The 21,455-nt window shown below is 37.7% G+C and overlaps 1 protein-coding gene across 2 annotated transcripts in view; it reads left to right on the top strand.

Annotated features, from left to right (window-relative positions):
• Nucleotides 1-15,875, top strand: part of TNIP3 (TNFAIP3 interacting protein 3) — a 98,476-nt gene extending 82,601 nt beyond the window's left edge. For both annotated transcript variants that reach the window (XR_002346816.1, XM_013998200.2), the window contains 4 exons: nt 3,171-3,221; nt 4,120-4,218; nt 7,069-7,129; nt 15,092-15,875. Coding sequence is in view for 1 of the 2 variants with exons in the window: in XM_013998200.2 (XP_013853654.1) it covers nt 3,171-3,221; nt 4,120-4,218; nt 7,069-7,129; nt 15,092-15,123 (243 nt within the window). In the remaining variant the exon portion in view is untranslated. The remainder of the gene's footprint in view (nt 1-3,170; nt 3,222-4,119; nt 4,219-7,068; nt 7,130-15,091) is intronic.

A 21,455-nucleotide genomic window follows, 5' to 3' on the forward strand; every position in this document is an offset into this window, starting at 1 on the left:
GATTGCTCTCAACAAAGAAATTACTGTCTCAACTTTAGGTCTTTATATGCAAAGCAGCCTTAATTTCTTTTAAGTTGTCACTGCACAAATTATTTTACTTCCTGCCATATTTTAATTTTATTCATTCTGCTATGTTAAATTCAGATTCATTATAAATATTTGTCTGAATTGGCAATGTTCCTGCCATTATAGAAGTTCTAGTACAACCAGAAACACACAGCCATCTACTTAAATTATAGACTATAATCCATAGTTATTTTTGTTCCCGTGTCATCTGTGATTTTATGTTATCAACAAAATAAATGTATTGTCTATAGTATGATATAACCATGCTTATGATATGTTAAAACTATCAAAATTTTCCTTATAATGTTAGTACAAGCATCTGTTCTTCAGAAGTCTCATTTCTTCAGGTTAAAGGATGATAGAATTCAAGATAAGTAACAGATAGCTTAAAAGTCTATGTTAAATGAATTAACAACCAATTAAATGCCATTATATTATCGAATCAGCTTTACCTTTTGAATAGCATATTACTTGAGGTCCAAATTGGCCATTTGACCAAAAAGGAAATTTTAGGTCAGATAAAAGGTATTAGTTGGTATTATATTGCTGGTATTAGTTGCTTGTATACCAGAGTTTATCCCTCCTATCACTGAGGATGTTTTAAGACAATCACCGGTAAAATAGTCAGTGTGGAGAGAGATACTTAGGAAGAATTCAAGGATGAGAGCCCAGTGTTCATGCTTGCTTTAACAATAGGTGAGAACCTTGAGCAAATATTCAAATTTTCTCTGCTTCCTTTTCTTCATCTGTAAAATGACAAAGTTGTTTCTAATAACTCTGAAACCTCTGTCTCAAAGTAAGTTGCTTAGCCTCTCTCAGTACATTCATCTGTAAAATAGAGTAATGATACCTACCTCATAATTCACAAAGTTGTTCTCAGGATTAAGTTAAAAAAAAAATCTATATAAAAACATCTCACGCAAGCCATGGCTCATAGGTATTTCATAGTCTCTTGGAAGGGGAAGTTTTAATGCTTCATTATAATTAGCCTGCTACATTCAGTTCCTCATAATTTTGATGCTTTCTTTCTGCAAGGCATTCTGCTATATGCTGTGAGGGAATTTAAGTGATCTGTGCTACTATAAGACTCATATATTGTGGGGGACATATCTAGTCTATGGCAATGGCAATGCAGATTCCATTTCTGTGAATTTGTCTACTCACTAAAATATTCTTGTCACACCAAATCAATGCTCGTGCCACCTTCAAGGTCATTTGCAAATTTGCAGAGAGCAGCAAAAAACTTCACTTTCCTCACACACTTGTTCCCAGTGGAGGTCCAACAAGATGATGCTGTCTCCTTGTTTTAGCTCTCATACTGCAAGAAGTTCCTTTTCATGATCTATTTAGTGCCACATTTTTCATATTTTTATGCTTTTTGTTGGTGATTTCATGGGGGGGGGTTGGTTTTTTTAGGGCCATACCTGTGACATATGGAAGTTCCCAGGCTAGGGATCCAATCGGAGCTGTAGCTGCCAGCCTACGCCACAGCCACAGCAACTCCAGATCCAAGCTATGTCTGCAACCTACACCACTACTCACAGCAACACTGGATCCTTAACCCATTGAACAAGGCCAGGGATTGAACCTGAGTCTTCATGGATGCTAGTCAGATTCATTATTGCTAAGCCACAATGGGACTCTGATTCCATTTTTTAAGGGGCACTCCAGGCTTAGTGCTGAAGTGTTGTTGGTCAGTGTTCCTAAGCACAGGAAGACTGTGAGGTGCCTTACAGAGAAAAGATGTGTCAGATAGGTTCAATCAGGGATTACTATAGTGCTGTTGGCCATGAGTTCAGTGATCGTGGGTCTATAATATACATTAAATAAGGTATCTTTAACAGAAACACACATAACACAAGATTATGTATTGATTTGTTAACAAAAATGATATGACCAGAAGCTGGTAGGAACCTAAACCTGCATTTCCCTGGGAGCAGTGGTTCAGTACTTGCTGCTTCAGTGTTCACGGTGACTTTATGGAACATAACTACTGTGAATCATGAGAATTGACTGTACATAGTACACATTAGGCTATAAAAAGTCATGGTAAGTATAAAATGCTATATGAAAGGACCAGGAAGGAAGGAATAATTCTGATAGATGGGCGTTGGAAAGGTGTCATTCAGTAGGAGACATTTGACCATGCTATATAGGGATGTGGAACATTGGGTATAGGGAAGAAAGTAGCATGACTTGAGTCCAGGAAAACCAGCTTTCCCTAGGTGTGTCAGATGTTGGGGGAACCCAGGATAAGTGGCTCTTCTGGATGAGGTTGGCCTTTAATAGTGAGAAGCATAGGAAGTTCCCTTCATGGCTCAGCAGTTAACGACCCTGAGTAGGATCCAGGAGGATGCGGGTTCAATCCCTGGCCTCACTCACTGGGTTAAGGATCTGGCATAGGTCACAGACATGGCTAGGATCCCAAGTTGCTATGGCTGTGGTGTAGGCCTACAGCTGTAGCGCCGATTTGACCCCTAGCCTGGTAACTTCCATATGCTACAGGTGCACCCCCTCCCCCAAAAAAAGCAAAAAAAAAAAAAAAATAGAAGCATAAAGTATAACTGTGACTTTGAACAGGTTACTAGGCATCTCATGCCTCAGTGACCTCATCTGTAAAATAGGAATAATAACATTAAATATCACATTGGAGTTTGAATGTGAGTTATTAAGTGTAAAGCACTGATCAGTGTCTGGCATATATTAAGTGCATAAACAGCTTCTAAAACTTCTTAAAATTTATTTAAGCCTTTGAATGTATAATGACCAATTCCAATTACATTCAACAAACAATAGAAGATGTTTTTATATCCATAGCTGTATCTATATTTATAGAGAGAGCTAAATATATCAACCTAAAACTGAGAATTATAATGACTTCAACAAATTGGAACAATTTTAAATTATCCCAACTTTCCAAACTTCATTTGGGAATTTCAAGATAGAACCAATGCATGTGTGGAAAATCCAAAACTCAACTATTTTCGTCAGCATTGCTGTTATCAATGCATCACTTCTGAGCAGATCACTGCCAGCTGGGTCAAGAGTAGCTTTAGGACATTTGAGTTCTTTCTGATATACAAATGCCTTTATTTTTTCCACAGATAAAAGCTTGTAAGATGGAGAAAGAAAAACTAGAAAGGCAGTTAAAACAGGTATGTTGATCTTTATTTAAATTCAGCAGCACCCTTAACACGTTAAAATTTCCAACTTTGTTTTACCCACACATTTATTCCCAAGAACGGCAGTTCCTTGTGGTCCAAATTAAAGACATATTCAAACTCTGCTACAGATGACCTAGAAAAATCTGTGTTTTTCATTGTTGACTGAAAGGTCAGTGAAGAGATAATGCTTAATACCTTCAAGGCCTCTCAACCCTAACACTCATGAAACACACATACTTTACAGACATGTTTTTACAGTAGCACAAGCCTCGGTGTGTTTCCATTCAAATGAAGGTTCCTTCATAGACCCACAAACACCTGAGAAATACATTTCTTTGGTATTTCTTGCAGTGGCTTACACAATTTAGAGTGGAATGCTACTTCAAAGACTTGTGCCTTCTTTTAGAAAGTAGAGTGTCTTCTTGGGCATTGAAGCATTCTATCTCATTAATTCTCCAGTAGCTTTAAGGAATGGATATTATTTTTCTTATTCCTAATTTCCTCTCTGGACTTTAGTTATATCATAGGAGTCTCTGGCTGGAGTTTAAGAAAATATTTTAAGGCTTAATGGCTGTTTCTTCTTAAGCAGGGACCCTCTGTGAAGAACTCAGAAACATAAAGTTAACTCTACATACATTTCAAGCATTTCTCATTTATTTAACATGGAAAAATAGCTGCAGTTTCATCTGAAGTAAAATTTGTCCTTTGAACATGTTCTGTATCAGTCCAGAGTCTGCATTGACAGGCCTTCTATCTTGAATTAGGATTATGCCAGATTTAGGACAAACCTTAAGATTTAAACCAAACCTTGTGGTTGTATAAAGCAAGTGTCGGCATGGCTCCCCAATTTCACCCACTTTCAGTGAACCAACAGTATTGTTCTCCTCAGATGTATTTCCCAACCTGTAATTGCGGCTGGAATTTCCATCTGCGGGATCCATGTGTACCAACAGGTCCTGGGGCTGTGCAGGATCTACAAAAGCACCCAGTAAGTAAGAGCTCTTATTCCAACAAATAAGCATTTATATCTCTAATAAGTGCTAATATTCTCTTTTGGTAGAAATTATGTCTGCCTTTGGAATTTTGGCACATAATACTGTCGACATAAAAAAACCTCTATTGATCTCAGCCTCTAATTTTCAGAGTTACAGTGGCCAATGTACATTACAGTTATCTTTGAGACACTATATCCACAGGATATATAGATATAAATAAAATAGCTGAAAGGTATAAAATTCAGCTAAAATTACTTGAATGAACATATAACACATGAGTCTTTTTAAATAACATACTTGACTCTACCTAAAGGACATTTCTATGAATAAAGAAGAACAAAGTGAATATAACAAAGCAATCTGGAAGATGCTATTTTCAGTTTTAAACTTATATTGAACTACTATGAATATTGCTACATTTGTGCAAAATAGTTTTTGACATTTTCCAATTGAAAGGATATTCTTAAAGGATCCAAGAAAAAGTGACCCACTTAAGTTTCTCTCATGTCTACCCAGGCAAAATGAAGTGAACAGTAGAGCAATTATTTATGAGTAAAATTGATTGAAACAGTCAACCTGAATAAGTCAGAGCCAAAGCACCCTCCTTTTCCTTCTCTGTAGTGGTATTCCACCCACCCTCTCCCATGATCTGGATGCTTGTCTCTACTCTCTATTTTGCCTACACAGACAGAATCTTTATACAGGAAATATATTATGCAGTTTTCGGCATCTTGGATTGGCTCAGACAACCACCTCCCATGTAGTTATTATTAACTGCATTTGTAACTATGCAAAGAATCTGAAATTTTTCCAGCAGAGGTCTAAAGGAGTGCGTGTTGCTCTTTGTTGCCTAAACTGCTCATACTTTTGTATTTGAGTGTGGTGCAAAGGCGTTTTCCCAAGGGAGGAGATAACGGCTCTTTGGGTGGCGGAAGGATGTCAGAATTTAATGAGCATCTCTTATTTGACCCTGATGTGACACTGCACACAGCTGAGAATTTGGTTCTTTTTGTGTTGTTGTTACTTCTGTCTGCTCTCCCTCCTCCATTTTCTTTTTTCCTTTACCTGTTTGCTTACTTTTTACTGTACACCAGAAACATTTCTGGCAATCTCCAAATGCAAATATCATTTCTTAGATTTTTTTTCAGAATGTAGATGTAAATTAATATCATAGGAAACATAAAGAGATAGAAATTTACTAAGGAGATAGTGTCTTCAGATTGGGGAACTATGGAAATACTCTTGTGAAGAGTTAACTATTAAAACCAAGTTTATCTAGAAGTAAAAATGACTATTTTCTTCAAAATGTCATTTATGGAAAGAAGGCAGAAATTCACCTACTATAAAAAAGCTCATCAAACTTTTTCTATCCATTACAAGAGATAAGGTAGTCCAGATCATATAAAATTATCACCAGATAAAGGTCTGTATTTGAAAATATATTCCAAGTCATGTATAATGGCCACATTTTCAACCAGCTAAACAAAATCTCGGTATAATGATAGAACTTAGAAAAATTCCTGGAGTTCATTTTAAAAGCATATTTCATGTTCCATACTTATTTCTAAGCCTGAATTAAAGCTGGTGCTATAGTTTTTGTAAAATTATGGTATATTCACCTTCCTTTGGCAACTGTCCTGGAATATAAAACTGAGGCTCATGTCACTTATCCTATGTGTTATTTGATACATCTAAAAATAAACGAGGAGATGAAAAACAGAGGTGATCTCATTTCCTCTTTTAGATTTTTCATGGACCAAAGGGAGCCAAGAGCCTAGGTGTCTGAGTGAGGGTAAAGTGGGGTCAGACTATACAAGTGCAGAATTTCTTAGTGTCTTGTCAGATAATTGAACTTTTAGGCTACTTTCAGTGGTATGGCAGCCCTGTAAAATGCTCCCTATTGGCTTGTTGTCAGAGAAATTTTCCCTAAGTTATTTTCAGAAGGTAATTGAATAATAGAACAAAAAGTCTATATTCTCTGTGTCTTAAGAAGGGGTCGGAGACAGGGATAAGCATCTGGATCATGAATACAGACCCACCTCTTGGGTAGGCAAAGCTGAGATTGCTCTGTTCCAAGTGGTTAAATGCAAAGATTCTGGCCCTCAAACTGTATTTAGAAATTCAGGTCTATTGCTTATGATTTATCTCAATGCGGTTTGTTTGACATGTTCCCTGATGTTCAATATCTAGCTGTTCTAATTGGTGTAAATCTAAGAGAAAATCCCAAGAGAAAAATCCCAGTCTGCCCTCTCTTCACATTGCCTCTCTAGTCTAAACTATCTGAGCAATTTAGAATAGTTTCTGCAGAGGCACAATACAGAGGAAAAGATTTTCTCTGCTTTATTATCATGAGCCTCTATAAGCCATGTCCTCACTTAATGACCTAGATTTCTTCCTTGAGCCACCGGAAGACATTAAACGTGTACCTTTTTGTCGTAGTCACCCCATTGCCTCCTGTGTGAGGGTTTTTTTTAAAAAAGTGTTTGTTGATAATAAATTGTTTAATTTACAGGCTATAGTAAGTTTTACAAAAGTGTTTATACTTCTGCACATATATCCAAAACACATCTGTATCCAAAAAAAAAAAAAAAAAAAAAAAGCCATAATCCCAAAGTAGTAGAAATTCTGACCAAATACAGAGTGGATTTAGGAGGGAGGTAGGGAGATGTAAGAGTGATAAGAGAAGTAAAAGAGGTGGACAAGACTGGCAACAGGTTTGGATAGAAACTACTTTCGTGTTGCCTGCATAACAAAAACAACATAGTATAGTTATATTTTTAACACGCCACTATGTTTTGTTTGAAGCCCATATTGCTATAATAACTTTTTATTGTTCCACACAGCCAGACTATCGGTGGTATGCTCCTGACCAATTTCCGCCAGATGTGCAGCACAAGGCAAATGGTAAGACCACAGCTGTATTGAGCATTCTTTCATGTTTACATTTTAATGGGATCTTTTGGGGATGTTTACTCAACATCCACTCACTGGTACTCAGGGAGGACCTACTATAAAGTTGTGTTGCATACACAACTGTAATGTGATGCACCTGGGGTTAAATTGCACTCCTTTAAAAAAGAAAATGTTGGAATGCAGAAATGCATGGATCTCAATTCTGGCTTCTGTTCCTGTTCAGTCTCAGAGTCAGTATTCCATCTGGGGTTAGAAATGACAACTTCCATTTCTAACCCCAGCAGAGCTGTATTATAACAACAACAGCAACAAAGCTCTGTGATTCTACTACAAAGGACAGATGCACATCCACCAACCTAGGTTGAGTTTGCTAGACAGATGTTTTAAATGTCACTGGCAGACAGACAGAGGAAACCAAAGGCTCAGAGCTGTATTCCCTAATGACCAAATGTCAGACTCCAAGTTCAGGCCAGAGATGCCCCCAGCGCTCTTCTCTAAGTATGCCGGGAAAACCTAAAAAGTCACCTACGAAGTACTCACAACTAAGAGCACTCATTTATTTTTCTTTGGTTTTCCATTCTCCTCTTTCTTTCCAGAATCTGCTATACTCTCTACTGCTTATTCTTCTGGTCTCATGAGGCCACCAGGTGTGGGCTGGATAAACTGGGCTATATTCATAATCTCAATTCTGTTCTCATCACCTATAATCAAAGTGAGCAATGTCTGCTGCATGTTTAAAATCCCATATGACACACACCTGTTACTCTTAAGTTGTTAATTTTGAAATATTGGAATCTATCTAAAAACCTGAACATGAACCGTATTTCAATTTCAGGCCATACTTGAAATGTTATCTCATTTAGTTCAGATCTGAGATCACAAAATTCTCATTTTCAGTACAAGGAGTCCATTGCAGAGTGAAAGTAAGGAGCCAGGGATACCACATGTAGTTTTTCAGGCTGTGAACTTCACAAGTTCAAGAGGCTTTTCATGGTAGTTGTAAATGGAGCCTCCTACAGTTGTGCAGTGCACAACCTGGACAGCTTTTCATAGCAGCACTGGGAGTGGCACTGTACACAGCAGCATTTGGAGAAAAAAGATAAAAAGTGAGAACTCTATAATAAAATGTCTAGGTGTTTATCAGAAAACTGTAGGGCTTTCTTTTTTTCTTTCTGTTACTAATATAATAATTAGTTTTAATGAAGTTCTTGGGTTCCAATCATAATGGAGAGTTTTTAATAGAAAGGCATACTATTGACCATGATTGTTGCATAATGCCTTTGTTTTAGAAATCCATCATTGTTTAATAGCTCACCAAATTATAATTGCCACCCAATTATAATTTTCCATTTTATTATTCTATTGGTCTGGAATGAATATTAAAGATATTTTCTCCTGAATTGGAATTTAATCACTGGAAAATACAACTGTGCAGTAGAGAATTCAGTAACATCATAAAGCCATTTATATATTGCTATTGCATTCTTCCTGGATCAATGTAATAGAAATAATGATTATGTAAAATAGAAATGAATTGTGATGGCCTTCATAAACTAAATAATATGTAAAAATTATTGAAACCTACTGATTTTTGTATACTTGGGAAGAAATATAGAGCTTTGGGATATATAAACTATTGTGTGAGAGTGTCTACAGAAGAAAAATTACAATAAAAAATAAACCTCTATTAGGTAGCAACTTAAATATTTTTAAAACATTCTTTTTTGATCTTCACAGCAATGCTATAAAGTAGGTTTTATTATCAAACCCTTTACAGATTAGGAAATTGAGGCTTGGGGAATTTAAATATATAGATTTTTTTTTTCTTTTTCAGATTCTTTTCCTTTATAGGTGATTACAAAATATTGAGTTTAGTTTCTTGTGCTATGCAGTAGATCCTTGTTGATTATTTTATATATAGGAAATATTTTATTTATGTATAAATGAAATGTATCCTTAAAATGTGTAAATTTAAATTAATATTAATTTGTACATGTGCTTTATAGATTGTCCTAGTTCTCACTTTCTATGAATTTCCTTTGACTCCTGACAAATTTATTTTTCTGACCTCAATATATGTAGGATATTTTTATCCTAGTATCTTCCTTTATAATTATTTTTCTTATTATAATCTAACCTGAAATAATGGCTCTGATGTCTATGTGTGAAATGTTTCTAGAGCAGTAGGTAGACTTGTGATTTTTAAAAGGTACTGTGGATGTGTAATTGGCAACTAAATTTCTGTGACACCACTGATCCTCCTCTGACATCCCCAAGGTCTGGGGCAAGCATACAAGGAAAGCTACATAATTTATGTATAAATAGTTAAATGTTATGAATCAAGCTTAGAAGCTATTAAAGGATAGTCTATCCTCCTATTGATAAATACACCTTGGAGGCTAGGGTCAAATTTAGAATGCTCAAATTCCAACCAGTTCTGGGCCAGAACACAGTGGACACAGAGGACAGCCCAGCTGGCACATCCCAACTTCGTCTATATTCCTCGTCACCCCACTGCAAACAGCACCCTTGGCTTCCAGCCTATGGAAGAGGACCACATGGGGCCTGGAAACATTCACATGGCAGAGAATTTAGGGATCTGCGTGTGGTTGCCAGGAGCTTGTTCCAAAGGAAGGCAGGCTCACACAGTGAGGAGGTCTGGCTGGAGGAGGGCCAGACCAGGGTCTTCTGAACAGTGGGGACACAGGGAAGAACTCCCTGGCCCTGGCCGAGGATTAAGGTCAGTAGCTACTGAGTACCACATGGAATAGTCTTCAGGTCAACTAATTTTCAGCCTTGCTCTCAGTTACCATCTGCCATTATTTTAGAGTGTTTGGGGGACACATTGAAAATCAAATTTCTTTCAAAACTAAAGATTTAAATAAAGGTTTTCAAGGCTTTGAGAATTACTTGACTTTCCCTCTGCATAGCATTAAATAATGGCATTTTTCTACATTGCAGTCCACAGATGTTAATGGGTTACAGTTTCTGTTTAAACATGTAGTTTTATGAAGAACATTTTAATCTCATTTTATCTGTTATCAGAATGGGATGCAAAATGAGTTCCATGTTTCCAAAACAATTATGGCACAGTAGAGTCAGTATAACCTTGAAAGCATGTTGTTTCCTTTCTCCTTTGTGAAATGTCAAAAGGCTATGCTTTCTGACTGTATTGTATGCAGTCACTTCCATAACTTCCAAACTTTTCATGTGGGGCGGAGTTGAACTTTGTCTAATGAGCTGAAGCTCAATTGTTACCCACTTGGAACAGCATGAAATGTAGGTATATGAAAGCGTGTTGTGAGCAGACATTATTTCTTTACAGTATAAAAAATAAAAGCCCAGCTATTTTAACTGGCCTTTACCAATGCCTAAGAACAACTAGTTAACTGAACACTGACTGATTTTGTTTCCTAGGGCTACCATAACAGAGTATACCACAAACTAGGGGCTTTAAAACAGCAAAAACCTTATGCTCTCACAGCCCTGGAGGCTAGGAGTCCAAAATCAAGGTGTTGGCAGGGTCGTTCTCCCTTCACAGCCTCTAGGGGAGGGTCCTTCCTTGCCTCTTTCAGTCTATGGCAGGCTCAGGTGTTCCTTGGCCCTGGCAGCATAATTCCAATCTCTGCCTCTAACTTCACATGGTCATCTTTCCTCTGTGTCCATCTGTGTCTAAATACTCCTCTTATTATAAGGACACTGGACATATTGGATTAGGCTAATCAAGAGTAACCTCATATTAACCTGATTAAGTCTTCAAAGTCCCCATTCCCAAATAAGGACATGTTCACAGGGGCAAGTCCTTCAACATATCTTTGGAGGGAACAAGATTAACCCCATAACACTAACTGTGTGCCAGAAACTATTTTTAGGTGCTTTATATTTATTTCTTCTCGTTTTGTAAGTGTGGAAACCCAGGAGCAGGGAGAAAATGTAACTTATCCAATCCCCATGGCTAGTTATTGGCTAGGATACAAACAAGCCCTCTCTAGCTCCAAAGCCCACGTTGTAACCACTAGGCAATATGGAACACCCCATGTTCTACATTAAGTAAAATGTAATAAGCACTTTTGGATTTAAATACATTCTAACAGTCCTGTGCTGAAAGCCAGAATCTTTATTTCTCAGTGTATGTGTCTTTTTATAACTGCCTTTATATTTTATACGTTGCAGATGATTTTATATTGGTAAATGGCTTGGATTAGTTGGATTTTTTTTCCCCAGTTCCTTATAGTGATGAAGAGATAAAGGAACCAGTGTAAAACATTAAAAACTACTTAAGAAATATAAGAAATAGGAGAAACTTAAGAGACCATACTTTTTATAATTTTGAATACAGATGAATAAAGTATGAATAATATTTTTCTTTTATAAGAAACCCTACTTTTTAAATTATCTTACCAGTGGTTAATAGACTTGCCCCTGTGAACATTAACCACTGGTAGTGGTTAAGAGAGAAGATTAATTGAAACTTAGATGATTTTAGCCTGTTTCTAGATTGTTAGAGAAGAATTACAGAAGAAGTGCCACCTCACCTTCAATACTCTAAAATTCAGCCTATCAGTAAACTAAGTGATTTTGCTAAGGAAATATTAAATAAACTGCAAGGGTACATTTACATTTCAGGAACATATGAAAATACAGATGAGTAAATATATTCCTTCACAAACATTGAGTTTATAAGCAAAGACTAAACATTCGAATTAACGGTCTGTGTAGAAAGGCAGATAGATAGAGCTTAGAAGAGAAAAATACCCACAATAAATCTAGACTAGTCACAATCCTACCAGGTAAACTGAACTGTAGTAATTTTTTTAAATGAAAGATAAAAATCCATAGGGAAGGAAAGCAAAGTGTATATTATATAGTTGCATCTCAAATGGGAAGAACATTTAGTAACCCAGGTTTCCTTACTGTTCGTGCCATTCTCAGAGGTTAGCAGGTGTATAGAGAGTAGAGTCCCTGCAATCCTTTTAAAACCTCTCTGCTGCCCTAGTCCCCCTCCCCTCTTAGTACCAACTGTACTTCAGATTCAGCTAATCCTTGATGTGGAGTAGCCACAGACATGGCCTCGGCCACCAAGATTTCAGGGTCCTGTTCAGATCACTTTGGCATCAGGCTACTTAACCAGCAATTTTGTGACCACAGAAGCCTAGAGTGTAACTGACACCATTATTAAATAGTCAGGCACACAATTAGTGGGTGGAATTTCTCACCAACAAATAAGGCAAAGCCAAGGCTTTCTAGCACTGGGATGACCCATGTTCCCTTGTGGCATTTCTCTTGTCTGCCCTCAGAACTGTGGAGCCAAGTCTCATGACAGAAGTCTCTTTCCACCTTCACTGCCTTCCTTTCAAGGAACTGAGAACCTCTCTTTGCCTTTGTTCAGACTTCCATGCTGCTGTGGATCACCTCATGGGCCACAGCCTCTATCCATCTAAAACACGGGGATAGTAACAACTCTTGCCTCTGTACCTATTTCGCAAGAGTACAGTAAAAACTACACAGGAACTAATTTTCCCCAATGTTTTCCTAAGATACCTAAGGATAGGTGCCATCAGTGGATTAATTCTAAACTTCAGGATTGATTAGACCACTGGGATTATGCTTCTGGGTCCAAATTTATGTTCTCACCATATCAGGTATCTTTTTTTTTTTTTTACATGTAAAAGCTTTTTAATCAAATTAAGGAATGATTCCAGACTTTTAAAAATTATTATAAAGTTATCATAGTCCCATGTAAATACATTCTACCTATATTTCTTAATTTTGTCCAATTTAGTGCATAATCATATAAATTCTGTCTTAAAAATATTCCAAAAATTCAGAAACATACATACATATCAATTATAATTTGGTGCCATAAATTGCATGTAATTTCAAAAATAGTACAAATATGTTAAGAATGTTAAATGGCTAGGTTCCTATAGAAAATGTAGATATCATTTCCAAGAAAGTATGATATTGCTATATTTAATATAACTTTAAAAAAGGCATTTTCAATTGATATATAGTTGATTTAACATTATATGTTTCAGATACACAACATAGAGACTCACAGTTTAAAGGTTATACTCTATTTATAGTTATAAAAATATTGGCTATATTCCCTGTGCTATACAATAAACCTCTGTAACATTTATTTTATACATAGTAGTTTGTATCACTTAATCCCCTACCCTTATCCTTCCCCTTCCCCCTTCCCCTTCCCCACTGGTAACCACTAGTTTCTTCTCTATGTCTGAGAATCTGTTTTTTTCCTTTTTTAATTTACTTTTTTCTTTTTTTTTAGGGCCACGCCCATGGCACATGGAGGTTCCCAGGCTAGAGGTTGAATTGAAGCTGTAGCCACCGGCCTACACCAGAGCCACAGCAACATGGGATCCAAACCGTGCCTTCGAACCTACACCACAGCTCGCAGCAACAGCGGATCCTTAACCCACTAAGTTGAGGCCAGGGATCAAACCTGTGTCCTTATGGATGCTAGTCAGATTTATTTCTGCTGAGCCACGACAGGAACTCTTTTTTTTTTTTTTTGCTTTTTTTAATTTAATTTATTTTTTGAGAGTGAACTCCAAGAGTCTGTTTCTTTTTGTTGTTGTTATATTCACTAGTTTATTTTTTACATTCCACATATAAGTGATATCATAGAATATTTTCCTTTCTCTGACTTATTTCACTAAGCATAATACCCTCTAAGTTCATCCATGTTGTTGCAAATGGCACAGTGGAACAATTTCATTCTTTTTTATGGCTAAGTAGTATTCCATTGTGTGTGTGTGTGTGTGTGTGTGTGTGTGTGTATAAACCTCTTCTGTATTATCCATTCATCTAATGGCGGAATTTAGGTTGTCTTTTCATTTTGTCAGTGGTTTCCTTTGCAGTGCAAAAGCTTTTTTTTTTTTTTTTTTTTTTTGTAATGGCTGCATCCATGGCATTAAGAACTTTCTGGGCCAGGGATTGAACCTGCACCTCTGCAGTGACCTGAGCCACTGCAGTCAGATTCTTAAACCACTGTACCACATCAGAAACTCCACAAAAGCTTTTAAGTTTGATTAGGTCCCATTTGTTTATTTTTGCATTTGTTTCCTTAGCTTTAGGAGGTAAATCCAAAAAAATACAGCTACAATTTATGTCAAAAAAAGTTCTGCCTATGTTTTCCTCTAGGAGTTTTTATGGTTTCTGGTAAATATCTTTTTAATGTAATGGCCACAGTTCTCAGAAGAATACTTTTTAAGGCTGGAAAAGTAATTTATATTGTTCCTATTACTAGAATGTTAATTTAGCATATCTTTGAAATACCAAATGCAGGGCAGGAGGTATAAAATGCTTAACATATACTAAATTGTTATCATGAATAAGGAAAACCCCTTACTTCCTGGCATTTATGATTCTTTTTCCTGTGACTATGAGTAGACTTTGATTTTGTCTTCCCTGTGATACTTATTTGTGGCATTCTATCTTCCTCCTATTAAAATATTCTGAATTTTTCATATTGGCTTCCCTGATATATGATCACATCTTAGAAACTGTGATCTTTTCTATGGCTTTGGCACTAAGGCATCCAGTACCATATTTTTAAAGTAGTTTATTTGCAGTTAGCCCTCTGTGGGGTGAGTACTGAACTGAATAATAACATATGACTTACTTTTGTAAGCAAATGCCCAAGCCATCAAAATGCCAACAAGAATGGAAAGTAGTATAGAACATTCTTCTTCAGGCATGATTAGAACTAGGCCACGAGTGATTTCACAAAATGCTAAGCCTATGTCAATTCTGAAAATAATAACTCTCCATTTGCTGCCTCTTGATTTCTCAGTGTAAACTTGTGGGGGCTCATGAGTGAAATATTTCTTTTCTTGCCAGCCACGAAGTTTATGTTAGCCCTAAGCCAGGGGAAGAGAAATGAATTTTTAATTTTTAATCTGAAACATTTTCTGATGTTTTTCATAGCTTTCTCCTCAGAAAAGAAAGCCAATCAGTAGAAGCACACCAGTGGAGGAGCACAGAGGCCAAGGGAGCCCTTGGCCCGAGGCCCTCGTTCTTCTCTCTACTGTGGTCTGTGTCTGCACATCGTCTACTCCACCATTTGCGCTGGTAATGTTTCCCTTTGGCATGGATGGAGGATAAGGCTGTGACAGCTGAGATCCTGACCAAGTCTGAGGAGGCGGAATCTCACAACCTCATAACATCAGTTTCCTCGAAATGAGATTTGACAGATGGATTATGGGCCTTTCCTAGAAACTCTCTTCAGCATATTGCTATTGGATTTTCAGGGATGACTTCATGATTTCAGCCACTCCACTTGAAGTGCAGTGATATTGTATGTTGATTTAAATATATGTTCCCTGGGGGAAAAGTTTTTGCAGTTGTAAAATTTTAACATTGCTCCCATTATTTTTATAGGGGCATAGTTCTTTAGTCAGTTTAACTCGATGCCACTATGTTCGTCATTGTTGGCCTTAGTGAACTGTAAATAGAACTGAAGAGATGTATGTACTTCACCTCTATACTAAATGAGTGGTTAAATCTGTATAAAATGGTAAACTTGAAACTATTCTTTAAACAAATCATTTCTTTAAGATGAGAAATTGTGAGCATACCTCATTTTTAGGTGAACTAGATTGTGAAAGATAAAATCCTTATGTGATGGTGATAGCTTTGCTGTGTACATGTATACTCACAGAAGTAGTTCAGAGATAGATGGATTTGCATTAAATCTATGTTTTTTCTTCCTGTACATTTGAGTAATCATTACCAAAAAAACATGGCTCTGTTTTCTCAAACCAACAAAAAATGGAAAATGAATGTCTCCAAATTTTATTGCAAGTAAATTATACAGTGACATGACAGATGTCTAAAAAATAAGCAGATTTAAAAAGGATTAAGTTCATCTATTTAATAAGGATTCTGCTAGGACCAACTGGAGATCCTTCGTGGGCTGGTATAAAGCAGGAGTGTGAGGTCCACAGATAAAAGAAAACCAGGAGTATCTGCTGTAGCTGCAGTCAAACAATCCAGAGATGTAGCTGAGACTATCTGGCTCCAACTTCCAGAAGTTAGTCTGCTTAATTCCAGCTCAGTTTTTTTTTTTTCAATTTCTGGAAATATTTGAAGCTTTGTCTAACACAATGGCAAAAGAGCCTTAGGCAGTTGAATACTTTCAATCTCAGTCTGGCTACTTAATTCTTGATAATTCTTGAGAATGAATTATCCTTCTCTTACGTTAATTCACTAAAGGGTTGTTTCTTCTATTCCTTTTTAAAGAAACAAACCATTCTTGGCCACTACTTCAGTATAAGTGAATCAGAAAAACAACAATTGTATCAAAACATTCCCTTGTGGCACAGAGGAAAGGAACCTGATTGGTATCCATGAGGATTTGCATTCGATCCCTGGCCTTGCTCAGTGTGCCGGGGATCCAGCATTGTGGTGAGCTGTGGTGAAGGCCACAGATGCAGCTTGGATCCAGCTTTGCTGTGGCTGTGGAGAAGGCCAACAGCTGTAGCTCTGGACTCAACCCCTAGCTTGGGAACTTCCATATGCCACAGGTGTGGCCTTAAAAAAGCGAAATTTTTTAAAAAAATAGTGTATTTTTTAAAATTACTATTTCCTTGGATTAGTGAAAAAGTCATTGTAATACCAACTTCTAGTTGTGGATTAAGTTTGTCTAATGTTTCCATCAGAAAAAAAAAAATTGAACAAACATGCAAGAAGTACCCTTTGATTGGCTTGTTATAGGTCAATTCAACAGCAGTAAAACATGATTTAACCATTCTATTACTATCACTGAAGTCATCCTATCAACTAATTAGCAAGCTACCAAGCACTGACAAGATTGTGCAAATACTAATGTATTGGGAAAAAATCCAATTTAGGTGAGACCTAATTTTATTTCAATTCCCAGCAGGTGACTACAAATGTGCAAAGAGGACCCCCTTGCTCAGAGTACTATTGTTCTGAAAGGACAGATTTCCACAGCCCTGGCCTGAGAATCAGCCAGTTGCCCCCCATGTCCTTTTCCCCAGAACATTTCTTTGGAGACTCTCTGTCTCAGATCATTATAAAGGCTATACTCTTCTGCTGTGGCACTTACTTCATTATCATACATAATTTGTAGAAACTGTTTGAGGAAAAAATGTGCCACTTTGAAAGGAGAGGAAGTCATACCACATAGTCTGTTTACTTTGGAAATGTAAGATCAGGCATATTTTAAGTTTTCAGTGATCATGGAGAATTTGATCTTTGACTTGAAGGCGTATTCACTTTGCCATGGTTGTGATGTGATGTCAGAAAGAAACATTCTTCCTTGGGGTCTAGTTAAGTCTGGGAGTTAGGCCAGCCTCTAACACTCACTGGCATAGATTTCTTAATTCCGTTTTCTTTATCAAAAAAAAAGGATATATTAGTCCAAAATCCTAATATTATTAAGCATAGACTAACTTCCAGATAATTTTCCTTCGTTTAGTTATTGAGTTCTGTCACCCAGTAAGAGAGGTTTAATTATCCCCTTGTTATAGGTGATTGATCAGTGTCTCATGGAAAGAAAATGGCAGAGCCAGGATTCAAAACTACCTGGCCCAGGGCCAACAAGTTCTTTTACATGCTATAATTCTGCTTCCTAGATTACACCAGCAGGTTCTATTTGTTTTAATGGTTCTTTGGTTCTTCATCAAGTTTCAGGACAAGAGCATAACTTCTTAAAAGAAAATATCTTTTTTTTTTTTTTTTTCCTTTTTATGACCACACCTGCAGTGTGTGGAAGTTCCCAGGCTTGGGGTTGAATTAGGAGCTACAGCTTCTGGCCTACACCACAGCCACGGCAAAGCCGGATCTGAGCCTTATCTGAGACTTATACCAGGCGAGGGGTTGAATTGGAGCTACAGCTGCCGGCCTACACCATAGCTCACAGCAACACCAGGATCCTTAACCCACTGAACAGGGCCAGGGATTGAACCCTAATCCTCATGGATACTAGTTGGGTTCTTAACCCACTGAGCCACAATAAGAACTCCCAGAAGATAATATCTTGTTAAGAAAAAATACCATATAATGTGTAGAATGTATGTTACCCTCTGAATTAAAAGAAGTTAGGAGAAGTATCTCATTTAAGCTCCTACATAGAAAAATAGACACTTAATGTTAAAATGTATTAAAGATACAAGTGTGGGCCTTATTGGTTGCTTTTGTGTATTAATACTTTTTCATGTAGCTTGGTCACAGGTAGAATTGAATCTAAAAGACATATCTCCCAATTCAATATTTCAATTTAACAATTATTCTTAAAATACTCATTTTCAAAAATGTCCAGGTAACTCAAAACATCTCACACTGCTTCTTTATGTGTTAATTTTGGTTGAATCTATATTTGGAGGAAAGGGCACAGTCATTTAGCAGCCATCATTCTCCACAATTTGAGGGTCCCTTCTCCACATTTCATTTCTGTTGTTTTTCTCCTAATCTCCCTGGGCACCTGAATGATATTAAATCCTAGGGAGATATAAAATCATTTGCATTGCTCCTACAGCCACACTATGATCTTTTTACTAGCTTAAAATTGCTTAAGATCCTAGTACATACTCAAAAGAAAGAAAAATATTTGCTATAATCCTTACTTTCAGTAGTTCTGAAATTTTACTTAAAATGATTTTAATTTTTCTTGCCTAGTTTTTTTCATATATATATATATACCTCTTCAATTACATCAGTCTTTGCTCCAAGGGAAAAATATGTCATGGGGAAATAGGTTCTACCTGCAGTCTTTGTAATTCATAGAAAAGGAAAGTTTTACCACCATATACACATACTACACATATACACACATACACCAGACACCACAAACATACCACCCAGGCTTCACATGCACATGCACCACACACACACACACATGCACACACATGTACACGCTGCCTCTACCTCCTTAACCTTCCAGGCAACACTGTGGGTCTCTAGGTTTTCCATTTGTGGCTGGGTAGATTTATTCAAATTGGAAATTTTGTATAATAAAGCTAATTTTTTCCATTTTGCTTCAAATCCTTGTGTGTATAATATATTGCCAAGAATATTGACAAACTCTATGTTAAGCCTCCTACAGGAAGTGATAATGTTGAGATCTAGAGCCAATTAACTTGCCAGTAATTGCTGACTAATATGAGAGGAATGTAATGTTTGGAGAAATGTGTGAGTTTGTGTGTCCTACACTCAGAAGTTAAAATAACTTCTCTCTGCTCGTCTTCCAATTTATTCACTCCAACATAAGAAGAAAGAACACTATTTATGAGGCTCACGAAGTACTGCTTTGATCAAATAAATCCAACCCTTAGGGCTTCCCAATATGCTTGACTTATTAACAAGAATTAATTTGCAGGGAGAAATCCATCTCATGAACTCCTTTTCCTGAGTCTGCCCTTGAAGGGTGGAGTGTGCCTAGATGGACTGGTGATCCTGTTTGCACATCTGTGGGAGAAACTCACGTCTCCATTCTTCCTCCTCTGCTGCCATAGGGCCATAGCGTGATGAACTATGTCAGCCAACACAGATCCACAGGCAGCTGGCGAGCACCAGCCCTATCCACTCAGAGACACATCTGTAGACAGGGGCTGGCTTTGTGCTGTTGAAGCTGTTCAGAGTGTCACTTCACATTCATTTACCACATGTGAGCCGTATCCATGTGCTCTAGGAAGGGAGGCTGAGGAATATGTATGCAAGATCTCAGGGTCTGGTCTAGGCTGAGATACCCTGCATTTCTCACAAGGGATTATAGCACTGAGCAAGATTTAGCACATAAAGAATGAAATAGGTCTCCTCCCCTCCTTGATTCTAACTTCCATAGGTTCTTTCTGTCTTCCTGCTTCCTGACGTCTCCTGAATTCCTTAAACCAAAAATATGTCTTTCCCTTAAATTTCCTCTATTTCTTCTTTCGTCTTCTCATATTTCTTTTAAGTAACTGAAGTTTCAAAAGGACAAGCTGGATGCTAGCATAAATGTAAACAGTATGATCTCGAGTTCTCTTAGGAAATGTAGTAACTTATGTGGGGTCTCAAGATTCCAGTTTCTGAATCCAGACCCCTCTCCTGATTCTTAATAAAGAGCTCAATGTGTCCCAAACTGTTATGAGTGGCATCTTCACTTCCAAACACACTCTGTCTTCTCTTCCCTATTTTTATCTACAGAATTGTCATGCATCAAGTCCCACAAACCAGAGACCTGGGAAATATCAGCCCCTCCACACTCTGCTTCTTCTAATCAGCCTTCAGCTGCAACCCATTCTGCCTCCCCAACACCTCTTGTTCCTCTCCAGAACCTCACCTTTGGCATCTGTTCATGCTTGCATCACCTCTCACCTGAGCTACCCTTGTATCCAAATGTCAGTGGACACCTTGCCCTGCACCCTCCTAACCTCTCCAGGAGTGGCTTACATTTTTTAGTAGCACAGGGCCCTGAGCTCCTGCTTCTGCTGAATGAGCTCAGCTTTGTGGAACATCTCAGTGCTGCTCATGCTGCACACTGAGCAACCCCAGTCATTCCGCCACATCCCTGAATTATTTCCTCTGCACCCTAACACATATTTTTGTGTGTAGTGAAAGATTTGGGGGAAATCAGTGAGGACACTACCATAGTGAAACACAGCTGGACTCCATGGTTCTCCGCCCCCATGTTCTCCACTTGCCTTCCATTTATAGAAAAAAACTTTGGTCAAAGAATAAGTTTAATCAGAAAAGTGAGAAAATGCAGAAGCAAAGCAAAAGAGTCAAAGGAGGCCAAATAATAATAGTTTAGTATAACCATTAAGCAAAATCAGGGACCGTCTCAATTCCTTCTCAAGAGCTATAGATAGTATTTGGAGCCATATCCTTTGCCTTATAGAGACTGAAACACCCTTTTAAAAGCTCTTGTCCACTAATTATCAGTGGAGGGAGTTGGCTTTGGACCCGAATCTGCTCTCCCCTGCTCGCCGCAGTTGCCAGCCTCTGAAATAAACTTTCCTTTGAATCCACCTTGCCTTTGTATTTTATTGGCTTTAGAGCAGCAAGCCGGACCCCAGCTTTGCTAATAGCTTCTGGTACCCAGTGTGACGCTGAGCTCTCGCGATAACTGGCTCCTCCGGGTTTTCCAGAGGAGAGGCGCCCGCCATGACACGACAGGCGGATGGCTGCTTTGCTCCAACTTCTTGTGGCCCGCTGATCCTGAGAGGGGTTTGGGGGACAGTTTTTCAGCAGCTGCTAAAACCGTTTCGGGGATCCTCCCTGTTTCTCTCGTGCTCAGCACTGGCTGCCAACTTACAATTTCCCTTGGTGGAAAGGAAAGGTGCATCTG

This window comes from Sus scrofa, chromosome 8, assembly GCF_000003025.6.
Source record: "Sus scrofa isolate TJ Tabasco breed Duroc chromosome 8, Sscrofa11.1, whole genome shotgun sequence".
In the NCBI taxonomy this organism is placed as follows: domain Eukaryota; kingdom Metazoa; phylum Chordata; class Mammalia; order Artiodactyla; family Suidae; genus Sus; species Sus scrofa.